Source organism: Salmo salar, chromosome ssa14 (assembly GCF_905237065.1).
Source record: "Salmo salar chromosome ssa14, Ssal_v3.1, whole genome shotgun sequence".
Lineage (NCBI taxonomy): Eukaryota > Metazoa > Chordata > Actinopteri > Salmoniformes > Salmonidae > Salmo > Salmo salar.
In genome coordinates, this window is record NC_059455.1 from 34,312,813 (window position 1) to 34,326,122 (window position 13,310).

At 42.4% G+C, this 13,310-nt stretch overlaps 1 protein-coding gene across 1 annotated transcript; it reads right to left on the reverse strand.

Annotated features, from left to right (window-relative positions):
• Positions 1-8,847: 8,847 nt before the first annotated feature.
• Positions 8,848-12,904, reverse strand: LOC106569376 (peroxisomal biogenesis factor 19). Its single transcript, XM_014140691.2, has 8 exons — positions 12,677-12,904; positions 11,617-11,714; positions 11,259-11,421; positions 10,522-10,607; positions 10,187-10,360; positions 9,851-10,024; positions 9,696-9,740; positions 8,848-9,517 (listed from the first exon to the last, which is right to left on the reverse strand). The coding sequence occupies exons 1-8, from the start codon at positions 12,738-12,740 to the stop codon at positions 9,431-9,433; spliced, it is 891 nt and encodes a 296-aa protein (XP_013996166.1). The 5' UTR covers positions 12,741-12,904; the 3' UTR covers positions 8,848-9,430.
• Between the last annotated feature and the right edge of the window lie 406 nt (positions 12,905-13,310).

Here is a 13,310-nt window from a genome sequence, read left to right on the forward strand (position 1 = left end):
CAGAGCTCGAGAAAGATTTCCGAGTTTCTGACATCGAATTCCGAGTTGAATGACCGTTGAAAACTATATTTTCCCATTCGGAGGCGGAGCTCGACTTCCCAGTTGTCGTGAACGCATTGAAAGTCGTGAGTTTTCTGAGTGCCCATTTTCTAGCTGTTGTGAATGCAGCAATTAGGATACAGCTGACGCAAAAAAACTCCACGGCACAGCGACGATAGAATGGAACCGCCACAGATTAGAACATCTTTGACTACAGTCAATGGATGGGGCTGGCTGGAATCCTAATGAGTTGTACTGAATTAATTATATGCACCTTTCTACCAAATTCTCGTTTATATAATCATTCAAAGACTCAATCATGGACACTCTTATTGACAGTTGTGGCTGCTTTGCGTGATGTATTGTTGTCTCTACCTTCTTGGCCTTTGTGCTGTTGTCTGTGCCCAATAATGTTTGTACCATGTTTTGTACTGCCACAATGTTGTGCTGCTGCCGTGTTGTGTTGCTACTATGTTGTGTTTTCATGTGTTGATACCATGCTATGTTGTTGTCTTAGGTCAAATCAAATCTATTTGTAAAGCCTGTTTTACATTAGCCGATGTCACAAAGTGCTATATAGAAACTCAGCCTAAAACCCCAAACAGCAAGCAATGCAGATGTAGAACCATGGTGGCTAGGAAAAACTCCCTATAAAGGCAGGAACCTAGGAAGAAACCTTGAGAGGAACCAGGCTCTGAGGAGTGGCCAGTCCTCTTCTGGCTGTGCCGGGTGGAGATTATAACAGTACATGGCCAAGATGTTCAAATGTTCATAGATGACCAGCAGGGTCAAAAAATAATCATCACAGTGGTTGTAGAGGGTGCAACAGGTCAGCACCTCAGGAGTAAATGTCAGTTGGCTTTTCATAGCCGATTATTCAGAGTTAGAGACAGCAGGTGCGGTAGAGAGAGAAAGTCGAAAACAGCAGGTCCGGGACAAGGTAGCACGTCCGGTGAACAGGTCAGGGTTCCATAGCCGCAGGCAGAACCGTTGAAACTGGATCAGCAGCACGACCAGGTGGACTGGGGACAGCAAGGAGTCATCAGGCCAGGTCATCCTGAGGCATGGTCCTAGGGCTCAAGTCCTCAGAGAGAAGAGAGAGTGAGAATTAGAGGGAGCATACTTAAATTCACACAGAACACCGTATAAGACAGGAGAAATACTCCAGATATAACAGACTGACCCTAGCCCCCCGACACAAACTATCGCAGCATAATTACTGGAGGCTGACACAGGAGGAGTCGGGAGACTCTGTGGCCCGTCCGACTATACCCCTGGACAGGGCCAACCAGGCAGGATATAACCCCACCCACTTTGCCAAAGCACTGCCCCCACACCACTAGAGGGATATCTTCAACCACCAACTTACTACCTTGAGACAAGCTCGAGTATAGCCCACGAAGATCTCCCCCACGGCACGAACCCGAGGGAGGCGCCAACCCAGACGGGAAGATCACCACAGTGACTCAACCCACTCAAGTTACACACCCCTCCTAGGGACGGCATGGAAGAGCACCAGTAAGCCAGTGACTCAGGCCCTGTAATAGGGTTAGAGGCAGAGAATCCCAGTGGAGAGAGGGGAACCGGCCAGGCAGAGACAGCAAGGGCGGTTTGTTGCTCCAGTGCCTTTCCGTTCACCTTCACACTCCTGAGCCAGACTACATTCAATCATAGGACCTACTGAAGAGATGAGAGGAGTAATATGATCCAATTTTTGGTTCTAGTCAAGATTCTAGCAACCATGTTTAGCACTAACTGAAGTTTATTTAGTGCTTTATCCAGGTAGCCAGAAAGTAGAGCATTGCAGCAGTCTAATCAAGAAGTGACAAAAGCATAGATTAATTTTTCTGCATCATTTTTGGACAGAAAGTTTCAGATTTTTGTAATGTTCCGTAGATGGAAAAAAGCTGTCCTTGAAACAGTCTTGATATGTTAATCAAAAGAGAGATCAGGGTCCAGAGTAATGCCAAGGTCCTTCACAGTTTTATTTGAGACAACTGTACAACCATCAAGATTAATTGTCAGATCCAACAGAAGATCTCTTAGTTTCTTGGGACCTAGAACTAGCATCTATGTTTTGTTCGAGTTTAAAAGTAAAACATTTGCCGCCATCCACTTCCTTATGTCTGAAACACAGGCTTCCAGGGAGGGCAATTTTGGGGATTCACCATCTTTCATCGAAATGTACAGCTGTGTATCGTCCGCATAGCAGTGAAAGTTAACATTATGTTTCCAAATGACATCACCAAGAGGTAAAATATATAGTGAAAACAATAGTGGTCCTAAAACGGAACCTTGAGGAACACCAACTTTGACAGTTGATTTGTCAGAGGACAAACCATCCACAGAGACAAACTCATATCTTTCCGACAGGTAAGACCTAAACCAGGCCAGAACTTGTCCGTGTAGACCAATTTGGGTTTTCAATCTCTCCAAAAGAATGTGGTGATCGATGGTATCAAAAGCAACACTAAGGTCTAGGAGCATGAGGACAGATGCAGAGCCTTGGTCTGACGCCATTAAAAGGTAATTTACCACCTTCATGAGTAAAGTCTCAGTGCTATGATGGGGTCTAAAACCAGACTGAAGCATTTCGTATACATATTTTGTCTTCAGGAAGGTAGTGAGTTGCTTTTTTTGCAACAGCTTTTTCTAACATTTTTGAGAGGAATGGGAGATTTGATATAGGCCGATAGTTTTTTTTTATATTTTCAGGGTCAAGGTTTGGCTTTTTCAAGAGAAGCTTTATTACTTCCACTTTTAGAGAGTTTGGTAAACATCCAGTGGATAGGGAGCCATTTGTTATGTTCTACATAGGAAGGCCAAGCACAGGAAGCAGATCTTTCAGTAGTTTAGTTGGAATAGGGTCCAGTATGCAGCTAGAAGGTTTAGAGGCCATGACTATTTTCATCAATGTGTCAAGAGATATAGTATTAAAAAACTTGAGTGTCTCCCTTGATCCTAGGTCCTGACAGTGTTGTGCAGACTCAGGACAACTGAGCTTTGGAGAAATACGCAGATTTAAAGAGGAGTCTGTAATTTGCTTTATAATGATCATGAACTTTTCGTCAAAGAAGTTCATGAATTTATCACTGCTGAAGTGAAAGCCATCCTCTCTTGGGGAATGCTGCTTTTTAGTTAGCTTTGCAACAGTATCAAAATACATTTTGGATTGGTCTTATTCTCCTCAATTAAGTCGGAAATATAGGATGATTGAGCAGCAGTGAGGGCTCTTCGATACTGCACGGTACTGTCTTTCCAAGCTAATCGGAAGATTTCCAGTTTGGCGTAGTGCCATTTCCGTTCCAATTTTCTGGAAGCTTGCTTTAGGGCTCTGGTATTTTCTGTATACCAGGGAGCTAGTTTCTTATGACAAATGTTTTTTGTTTTTAGGGGTGCAACTGCATCTAGGGTATTACGAAAGGTTACATTAAGTTCCTCAGTTAGGTGGTTAACCGATGGTTGTACTCTAACGTCCTTGGGTAGGTGGAGGGAGTCTGGAAGGGCATCTAGGAATCTTTGGGTTGTCTGAGAATTTATAGCATGGCTTTCGATGATCCTTGGTTGGGGTCTGAGCAGATTATTTGTTGCGATTGCAAATGTAATTAAATTGTGGTCCGATAGTCCAGGATTATGAGGAAAAACATTAAGATTCACAATATTTATTCTACGGGACACAACTAGGTCCAGAGTATGACTTGCAGTGAGTAGGTCCAGAGACATGTTGGACAAAACCCACTGAGTCGATGATGGCTCTGAAAGCCTTTTGGAGTGGGTCTGAGGACTTTTCCATGTGAATATTAAAGTCACCAAAAATATGAATGTTATCTGCCATGACTACAAGGTCCAATAGGAATTCAGGGAACTCATTGAGGAACGCTGTATACGGCCCAGGAGGCCTGTAAACATTACCTATAAAAAGTGATTGAGTAGGTCTCTCTTTATGTAGTGTTGTCTCTCTTGTCGTAATGTGTGTTTTGTCCTATATTTTTATTTTTTATTTTAATCCCAGCCTACGTCCCCCACAAGAGGCATTTTGCTTTCTAGTAGGCAATCATTGTAAATAAGAATGTGTTCTTAACGGACTTGCCTAGTTAAATAAAGGTTCAATAAAAATAAAAAACCTCAACAACTACCGGTTCCCAATTTCTCAACCAGCAATGATAGATCTGAACAGAACATAAAACAAAAGGAAGACAGCACTGTGTTTGTTTGTTTATTTCATAAACATTGTTAGTTTATTTCTTAATAGGCCTACATATTCCACAGAGATGATTTATACAAAATATTCAGGCTGATAATTTAATGATGACAGTGGAAAGAGACATGTAGCTAATCGGGTAGAAATAATTGGTTGAACGACACCAGTCCTGAGAGCAGAGGCTATCAGCTCCGACAGAGTTACATGGACTGATCATTTTCCTTTTGCTTTAACATGCAGCAGTAACTCTGACAATACATCAGCTACCTTCATCTCCTCTCCACAGCCATTACTGACATATGTCAATGGTAAGCCTATACGTTCTCCACTATTTCTATCACACTCCTCTTATCTGCTGTTCCACGAGTCTATCAGCCTGATATACAGTACCAGTCAAAAGTTTGGACACACCTACTCATTCAAGGATTTTCTTTATTTTTACTATTTTCCACATTGTACAATAATAGTGAAGACATCAAAACTATGAAATAACACATATGGAATCATGTAGTAACCAAATAAGTGTTAAACAAATCAAAATATATTTGATATTCTTCAAAGTAGCCTCCCTTTGCCTTGATGACAGCTTTGCACACTCTTGGCATTCTCTCAACCAGCTTCATGAGGTAGTCACCTGGAATGCATTTCAATTAACAGGTGTGCCTTGTTAAAAGTACATTTTTTGAATTTCTTTCCTTCTTAATGCATTTGAGGCCAATCAGTAGCCCTAGATGGTAAAAGACTAAATCCATATTATGGCAAGAACAGCTCAAATAAGCAAAAAGCAGCTGCGCTGTTGTAGGCACGTTATTGGGGACATGGAGTCCCTAGAGAAAGCAAGTACAAGATGAGTGTCAGGGGTGGAGCGGCAGTATTATCATAAGGAGACGTGTACTAACGAAGAAGGAATGGAGGGAAAAAGAGAGGGAGAAGAGGTCTAAGAGAGTGAAAGAAGAAGAGGCTGAGCTTGAGTCGGATAAAAATGGTGGAAAAAGGAAGATGGGTTGTCAAAGAGGAATGGTAGAAAGTGTAAGCAGAGGGAGCTGAAGACAAGAGGAAAAATGGAAGTGAATGAGGGTGAAGTATCGGAGGTGGTAGGTACGGTAAAGTTATCGGAGACCGAGGTATGCACCAAGGATCAGGATGAACAAGAGTCCGTGACAGTAGGAGTGAAGTTTATGGAAAAAGTGGACTCTTGCCTTTTGGCCGATCCATTTGTGGATTCACGGTGGGTGAAAAAAAAGAGTTGAGTCATGTGGAATAGGTGAGGGTAACTAGAAGTGGTCTAGTGATAATTGTTTGTGTTTCTTTTGGGCAGAGGAAGAATGCACTCGAAGTAAAATGAATGGGGGCAAAAAAAGTGAATTGTTTCATTCTCAAGAAAAGGGCACCAATGAATGGAGTGATAACTGGGGTAGCAGTAGATATAAACGTTGACCAGCCAAGGGCAAAGATTCCCGGTGTATGTGATGCTCGTTGTTTGATGCGATGCAGACAGGGTGGCGAGAGTGGGGAAACAGAAGAGTCATTGTTCTTTTGAAGTTGAGTCTTTGCCTGACAATGTGAAGTTAGGATACATAAGTTATCCTGTACGAGCGTATGTGCCGAATACATTAAGATGTTACAGGTGTCAAGCTTATGGGCTTGTGGCAGCAGTGTGTTGGAGGGAGGATCCAAGGTGTTTGAAATGTGCAGAAGGGCATGAGACAAAGGAATATGTAGTATTGGGGAAAGTGTTAATTGTAGGGGTGCCCATGGAGCTGGGGATCGCAAATGTCCCGTGCGAGAGAGGCAGGTTGAGGTTTCCAGGGTAGAGTAGTGCAGAAGCTGTCATACGCTGAGGCAGTGAAGAAAGTAGAGGAAGATGCGTTAAGGGGGAGGAGTGAGAGTAGTAGATATACCAGTACAGAGGGATAGGCCAAAAAGTGAAATAAGTTTCAGTAAGATTGGATTTTTAGCATTTATAGCAATGGTTATTAATTGTACTGCAGGGATGGATCAGAAGTCTCGGAAAATTGAGGTTGCGGTGGCATCTGCAGAGTTGTATTTGGGTGTACGAGACTTAAGAGTTACAGGATGTGTTAAGTGGCGATGTCCCATCCTTTCAGGGTGATGGCATAAGGTAAGAATAAATACATTTAATTAGTGGAGTGGGGGGGGGGTTAATTTTATCTCATTTTGAAATTAGTTAGTATAGTGTTAGATGGTAGGGTATTTGTTTAGTACATTTTTCTTTTTCAAGTAAAGTATAAGGGAGTTGTACTCGTCTAGTAGGTGGCAGTAATGCAACAAATTGGATGCCAACCGCCGTTAAACCTCATAGAAGAAGAAAACGAATTAGCAAAGATACAACAGTCCATCATTACTTTAAGACATGGTCGGTCAATCCGGAAAATTTCAAGAACTGAAAAAGTTTATTCAAGTGCAGTTGCAAAAAAAAATTTTTTTTTTTAAATCAAGCACTATGATGAAACTGGCTCTCATGAGGACCGCCACAGGAAAGGAAGACCAAGAGTTACCGCTGCTGCAGAGGATAAGTTCATTAGAGTTACCAGCCAAATAAATTCTTCAGAGTTCAAACAACAGATATCTCAACATCAACTGTTCAGAGGAGACTGCGTGAATCAGGCCTTCATGGTCGAATTGCTGCAAAGAACCCACTACTAAAGGACACCAATTAGAAGAGACTGGCTTTGGCCAAGAAACACGAGCAATGGACAGTAGACCGGTGGAAATTTGTCCTTTGGTCTGGATTCCAAATGTGAGATTTTTTGGTTCCAACCACCATGTCTTTGTGAGACGCAGAGTAGGTGAACAGATGATCTCCGCATGTGTGGTTCCCACCGTGAAGCATGGAGGAGGAGGTGTTATGGTGCTTTGCTGGTGACGCTGTCAGTGATTTATTTAGAATTCAAGGCACTTAACCAGCATGGCTACAACAGCATTATCCAGCGATACGCCATCACATCTGGTTTGCGCTTAGTGGGACTATCATGTTTTTCAACAGGACAGTGACCCAACACACCTCCAGGCTGTGTTAGGGCTATTTGACTAAGGAGGAGAGTGATGAGTGCTGCATCAGATGACCTGGTCTCCACAATCACCTTACCTCAACCCAATAGAGATGGTTTGGGATGATTTGGACCGCAGATTGAAGGAAAAGTAGTCAACAAGTGCTCAGCATAAGACTGTTGGAAAAGCATTCCAGGTGAAGCTGGTTGAGAGAATGCCAAGTGTGCAAAGCTGTTATCAAAGCAAAGGGTGGCTATTTGAAGTATCTCAAATATATTTTGATTTGTTTAACACTTTTTTGGTTAGTTTTGATGTCTTCACTATTATTCTACAATGTAGAAAATAGTAAAAATAAAGAAAAACCCTTGAATGAGTAGGTGTGTCCAAACTTTTGGCTGGTACTGTATGTTTACCACAAGTGAAGTAAATCCCAATGTTTGAGGTGATAAGGTGACTGCTCTAGATGCCAGCTGCCAATAAATTACACAACCAGAACATGTCTGGATGTTGGGTATGAAAGAGTACATACTGTAGCCTAATGAAGTTGCACCCAATTTGACTAATGAAAATCATTACTAACTACAGCGGTACTCCCCAAGATTCAGTCAATGCATATGTTGGCATATGAAATATCAAGAATGTCACTCCACTCACTCCAAAGGAACAGCAAACCACTGTCAAACACGAGGGGTAATTCACAGTAATTTTAACTCTACTAATCACTGTGCCCACAGCAAAGGCCACAGGGAAAAGTCATTTTTGCACATCACTTCAACACTTGTAAAGATACTCTGAAATTATTTGAACAGTTTTACTACTTGTGTCTGTCCCTTAAATAAATGCTATATATTCGTATCATTTTGATTTTGATCACAAGAAAAACAGCAGGGTCACATACCAGTAATGGTACTGATTTCGATATAATCATGCGAAACAGTATTTTCTCATCCTGGCCCAAATCCAATTTCGACATTGTGGTCACGGTGTCAGAAACCTTTTTTCCATAACTTGTAGTGCATAAAAAGCTAAGAGGGTTATAACCACAGTCACAAAAGAGTCCCACTACTGGACAGACGCCCCGGGATTCAGGGGACCGTCTTAATCCCGATGGTTACGGACCGACCTTGGCTCTAGCCCCACCGAGCTACAATGCGCAAACCAGAGCACCAACCTCGCTAACCGGTTTAAAAACTTGAATAATGTCAGTTATAAACATATGTCACAATTGGCCACAGGACTGGTTCTTACATCTTGTGGATGTAACAATGTTTGAACCAACGTCAAGAAAACTAGAGGTCAAATCAAGTGCACAGCCATCTACAGTCTCTGGTACAACATAGCAGCTTTTGGGAAAATACTGTATAACTAACCAAGGTAAAGTCGGTCTCTAAAAATCAGTTAGCCGTCTTATGATTATGAAATTAGAACGAGGTAAGTTTAACTCCTCGATTTTCTTTAAATAATTCACAAATGTACACTGGTTAAACAACCAACAATATTAATCTACACGCATTTGTTACATTAACAGTATTAATGATGAAAATGGCAAAATGTATAATTCTAAACTAGTGGTCAGAAACAACCTAATCAACCCCTGGGGTGTTGGTGTTACTTTATTGATGAGTGGAACTGTGACGCTGACGCAACACCCTATGTTGGACACGCAGCCCCATGATGATACTGCAGCTATGAAACAACTCAATCATCACTCAGCAACTCACAACAGAGAATCCTATTATCCTTGCTGTAAGGTTTATAACAATAATGCAAGGCACCATTTTAACCAATAGGGCAGTTCAACCAGTTCTACCATGAGGCTAAACAATGGTGAGTGTAAAAACAGACTCATAAGTCAAGTGCTAGTCAGTTGAGCTGTGTGTGTGGGTATGCTACTACCTGTACCATGAATGACCTAGAAGAGCTTATGAAAAACCAAAGCAATTAATTTAAAATCAGTGAAGTGATGATCAGTGAGTTACCGAAGGGTGGTAATAATGGTTTGTTGTGCCACCCTTGACTGTGCCTTCTATTTAGACACAGAAACATCTGTTGCGAGGAGAGCAGTGCAAACAGTCTCGTTCTCCTCCTTGTCTTGTGATCGATCGTCCTCTCTCATCATCCCCCCCCCCTCGCACACAGCTCCTAGCCTGTGCATCCATTGATCTGGCTTCTCTGACATCACATGACTGAGCACTGCTCTGCCGCTCCAGCCCCAGAGGCTCCTGGGAGATTCAGGGATTCCAGGTCAAAGTTCAGGCCAGGTGGCTGATGGGGGGGAAACAGAGTGGGTTTCATTTAATTTGAATTCATTCTGTATAGCACATTTAGATAGGTTATTTTACCAGATGGACCCTGTCCAAGGAGGGAAACGTACTATGCAGCTGCAATAACAAAAGTTGGTAGCTGAAGGAGAAAGAGAGAGCAAGTGAGAGGAGAAACATACCGATTCACCAGCCAGCTCTTTGGGTGGTTGGCCCAGGTCTTGTAGCTGAAAATTCAGACAATAACTCAATCAATATCCATGCATAGCAAACCATCAGTCAGTATGAATGACAACCAACAATTCATGCAGGTAAGAAACAGTCCTCTTTGACGCACCTGCTGCATGAGTTCCAGAATGCTCTCAAAGCGATTCTCCCCATCCCTTCCACTTCGCTCTCCCTCCTTCTCAAACTGGCTGCAGATCTCTCCCATGACCTTGTGCTGCTGTTCGTAGCGCTGGAACTGATCTGGCGGGAGGGACTGACGATTGCTGTTCAGCCACTCAGGATACTGCATGAGGATTGAATAACAGCCAGTTATCCAGTTAGAAAGTTGTGTAAAGGGCATACAAGGGAAAGATCTATAAAAACAAGAATCAACATCTGCTAGTGGCTTGTTAACTATATACATTTTTAGGAAAAACCCAAACATATGGACAGAAAAAACACTAACCTTCTCAGTGATCTCTTTGAGAGATGGGTAGAGCACTTCTTTGGAGAGTAGATTCTGCATGATGGACTGCATAATCGGCAAGATGTTTCCATCTTCCCCGCCCCCCTGTCCACCCTCATCCAATCCCAGCCCTTCCAGAGTCTTTGCTAGATCCTCTCCAGCCAAACCTGCACTCTGATGAATAAAAACAAGAGAACAGTCTGAAATGCATCTAAGACCAAAGAAACAGACATTCTGCCAATGGTCCAAAGTTTCAATATTTTCAGAACATTGTCCAAGGGTGGTGACAACCAAACCTTCCATAACTTATTAAAAAAAATTACAATCTGAACTACCTGTAAGTTGTCTGCATTTTTCGCCAATCCACTGAGGGTATCTTTGAGACAGGAAGTGAATTCTTGTTGGGAGGCTACATCAGTACCTGTTCAAAAGGAGGACAGTTTGAATGAATTTTTTCCTTGCAAAACACAGCGCAAAAAATACTGAGATGAAAAAAAACCCTGGCTCAAATCAATCATCAAATCAATTTTTATTTGTCAGATGTCCCGAATACAACAGGTGTAGACTTTACCATGAAATCACAGGAGGTTGTGGCACCTTAATTGGGGAGGACGGGCTTGTGTTAATGGCTAGAGTGGAATGGTATCAAATACATCAAACATTGGGTGACAGGTAGCCTAGCGGTTAAGAGTGTTGGGCCAGTAAATGAAAGGTCGCTGGTTCAAATCCCCGAGCCGACTAGGTGAAAAATCTGCAGATGTACCCTTGAACAAGGCACTTAACCCTAATTGCTCCTGTAAGTCGCTCTGGATAAGAGCGTCTACTAAAAGGTTACCAGGTGTTTGATGACATTTTATTCACTTTGCTCATTATATTATAAGCCAGCCTCCTCTGCGTGAAGCGCTTACTTTCCCAACAATGCAGGGCTAAATTAGCAACAAAAATTAAGGAAATAGTAACACAAAATGAGACTATTTACAAAGACTACCGGTACTGAGAAGAAAGTGCAGGGGTACGAGGTAGTACATTGACAGGCACAAAAGAACGGAACTGAAAACATGTGGATGCTTACCAACTTTCCCTGCTGCCTCTGACAATTTGTGAAAGTGTTGCAGCAGCTCAGGTTCTTCCTGTGCGAGTTCAGTCATGGCTTTCTCCCACTCCTCCTTCGCCTGAGAGGCCATCTCCCCTTCAAACAGAGCCTCAAAGAACTGACTGTCTTCCAGTAGAGGGGGCTAGAGAGAGATGTGCATCAACAAGTAAACAAACTGTTCAATTGATCTTCCCCCACATACAGACAGAAATGGAAAGGGTTGACAGACTTGAGACACTGAAAGTTAACGTCTGTACCACAATCTGAACACTAAAAACAACAGCTTCTTATATGCAAGCTCCAGGCAATTGGTGAAGTTAAGAAAAGATTCACTCACTTTCTCCTCACTGCCCTTGGCTGACAGAGGAGCCGCAGCAGCAGCAGGAACTGGGGCTGTTGTGGCCGGGTTTGACTTTTCAAAGTCATCGAGTGCACCTTTAGTAGAGGAAAGTCAGTAAAAGCTGAAAAGCAGTGGCACAGATAGCAGCATTTCACAGGAGCAGGTGGAAGCATGGTCAAGGCAAGGTGAAGGGATTGAGCAGGTAGTTAGAGGACAAAGGTAACCTCTTCAAAGTCTGGGTCAATGTGCAATTCAGTCATGCATTAGTTGATTATCAGTATGAGGTCACTACTTCTACTTTAGAAACCATTACCATCTCTGATGTTAGGAGTACAACTTCACCAAACTACTTGAAATATTAAAAACGACAGATTATGATAATCTCCATTAAATTCCTGCTATCAAGATAATAGTAGTCTGGTAGGCCATAGTTAATAATACTGTAATGAAACAACAGGGAGCAGGTCTCGAACCATCGATCTTCTATCCCGAAGTCCAGCGCGCTATCGACGGTGCCGCAAAAGCATGCTCAAGCGGCAGAGTCGATATCCTCGCCTATAAACCCAGGGTCGTCACAATACACAAAGTGGCATCGGCTACTAGTATTAAATACTATTATGAATTCAAATCGGCAGGCCAGTTGACAGAAACAATAACAGATAGGTCTGTAAATCCAGATCTCACTATCTGTCATACTAGCGCTTCAACCATAACAAAATGTATATACATTTCAAGAGCAGTTTAGCTTGTTAACACATTATGATGTTACGTTTTTGTCAAATCGGGGTCAAAGTTGACGACGAAAATGATGATACTATAGCTATACATCCCCACTGAGCCATCTGCTGCAGCGTTGTAGGAGATTTTGTAAGAGAATGCCTGACTTTGGTTTTGGACTTGCCAGGCAGGTCCAACCACATTCCACCAACTAGGCTAAACTAGCTAACAAGGCACATTGCTCCGCTGCGCCACGTTTGACACAATTCTTTGTATGAATGAATGTACTGGCAGGATTGATGACAATCACACTTCACTCGGGAGTAATGTCAAATCTTACTGTCCAATAACTCGTCCAGTTCTGTGTCTTGTTCGGCTAACGTTTCCGCTGATTCTGACGCCATCTTCTCTCTCCAAACAAATTTACTGCAGACGCAGTAAAATGACGTATGCGTATAAAATCGACGCGGATTGTGCGTCACTCTGGGATGGATTTCTTCACAGATTATCTATTTTATTGACCAGATAGTCAAGTGGCCGTTCTAACGAGTCTTCTTCGATGAGGTTAACGATAACGAACTGCATATATGGAGCTAATTGGGCAGATTTGTTGCCACTCAAGACCGTTTTGCATGGCTGATTGGGCTGCACAACGAGTTCAATGTTGACAACTGTAGCATTTTTGCTAAACCTAACTATTTTCTTAATCTTAACCTCGTTTTCCTAACCTGCCATTTTAATTCTCCTAAACTGCTGCGTTAGTCCTCCTAACCTGCCACGTTAATTATCATAACCTGCTACGCATTTTAGCTGCGCCAAACCCTTTTCCTAGAATACATTTCTTCAAAAATTGAAGTCAGTCGGGGGGAGGCAAGATCAAGTGGGACCATTCTAGCCGATGAGAGGGCAGATAGCTGTGTGAACAACAGGCACAACTCCGATATCTACTGAAAAAATATATATAAACGCAACAT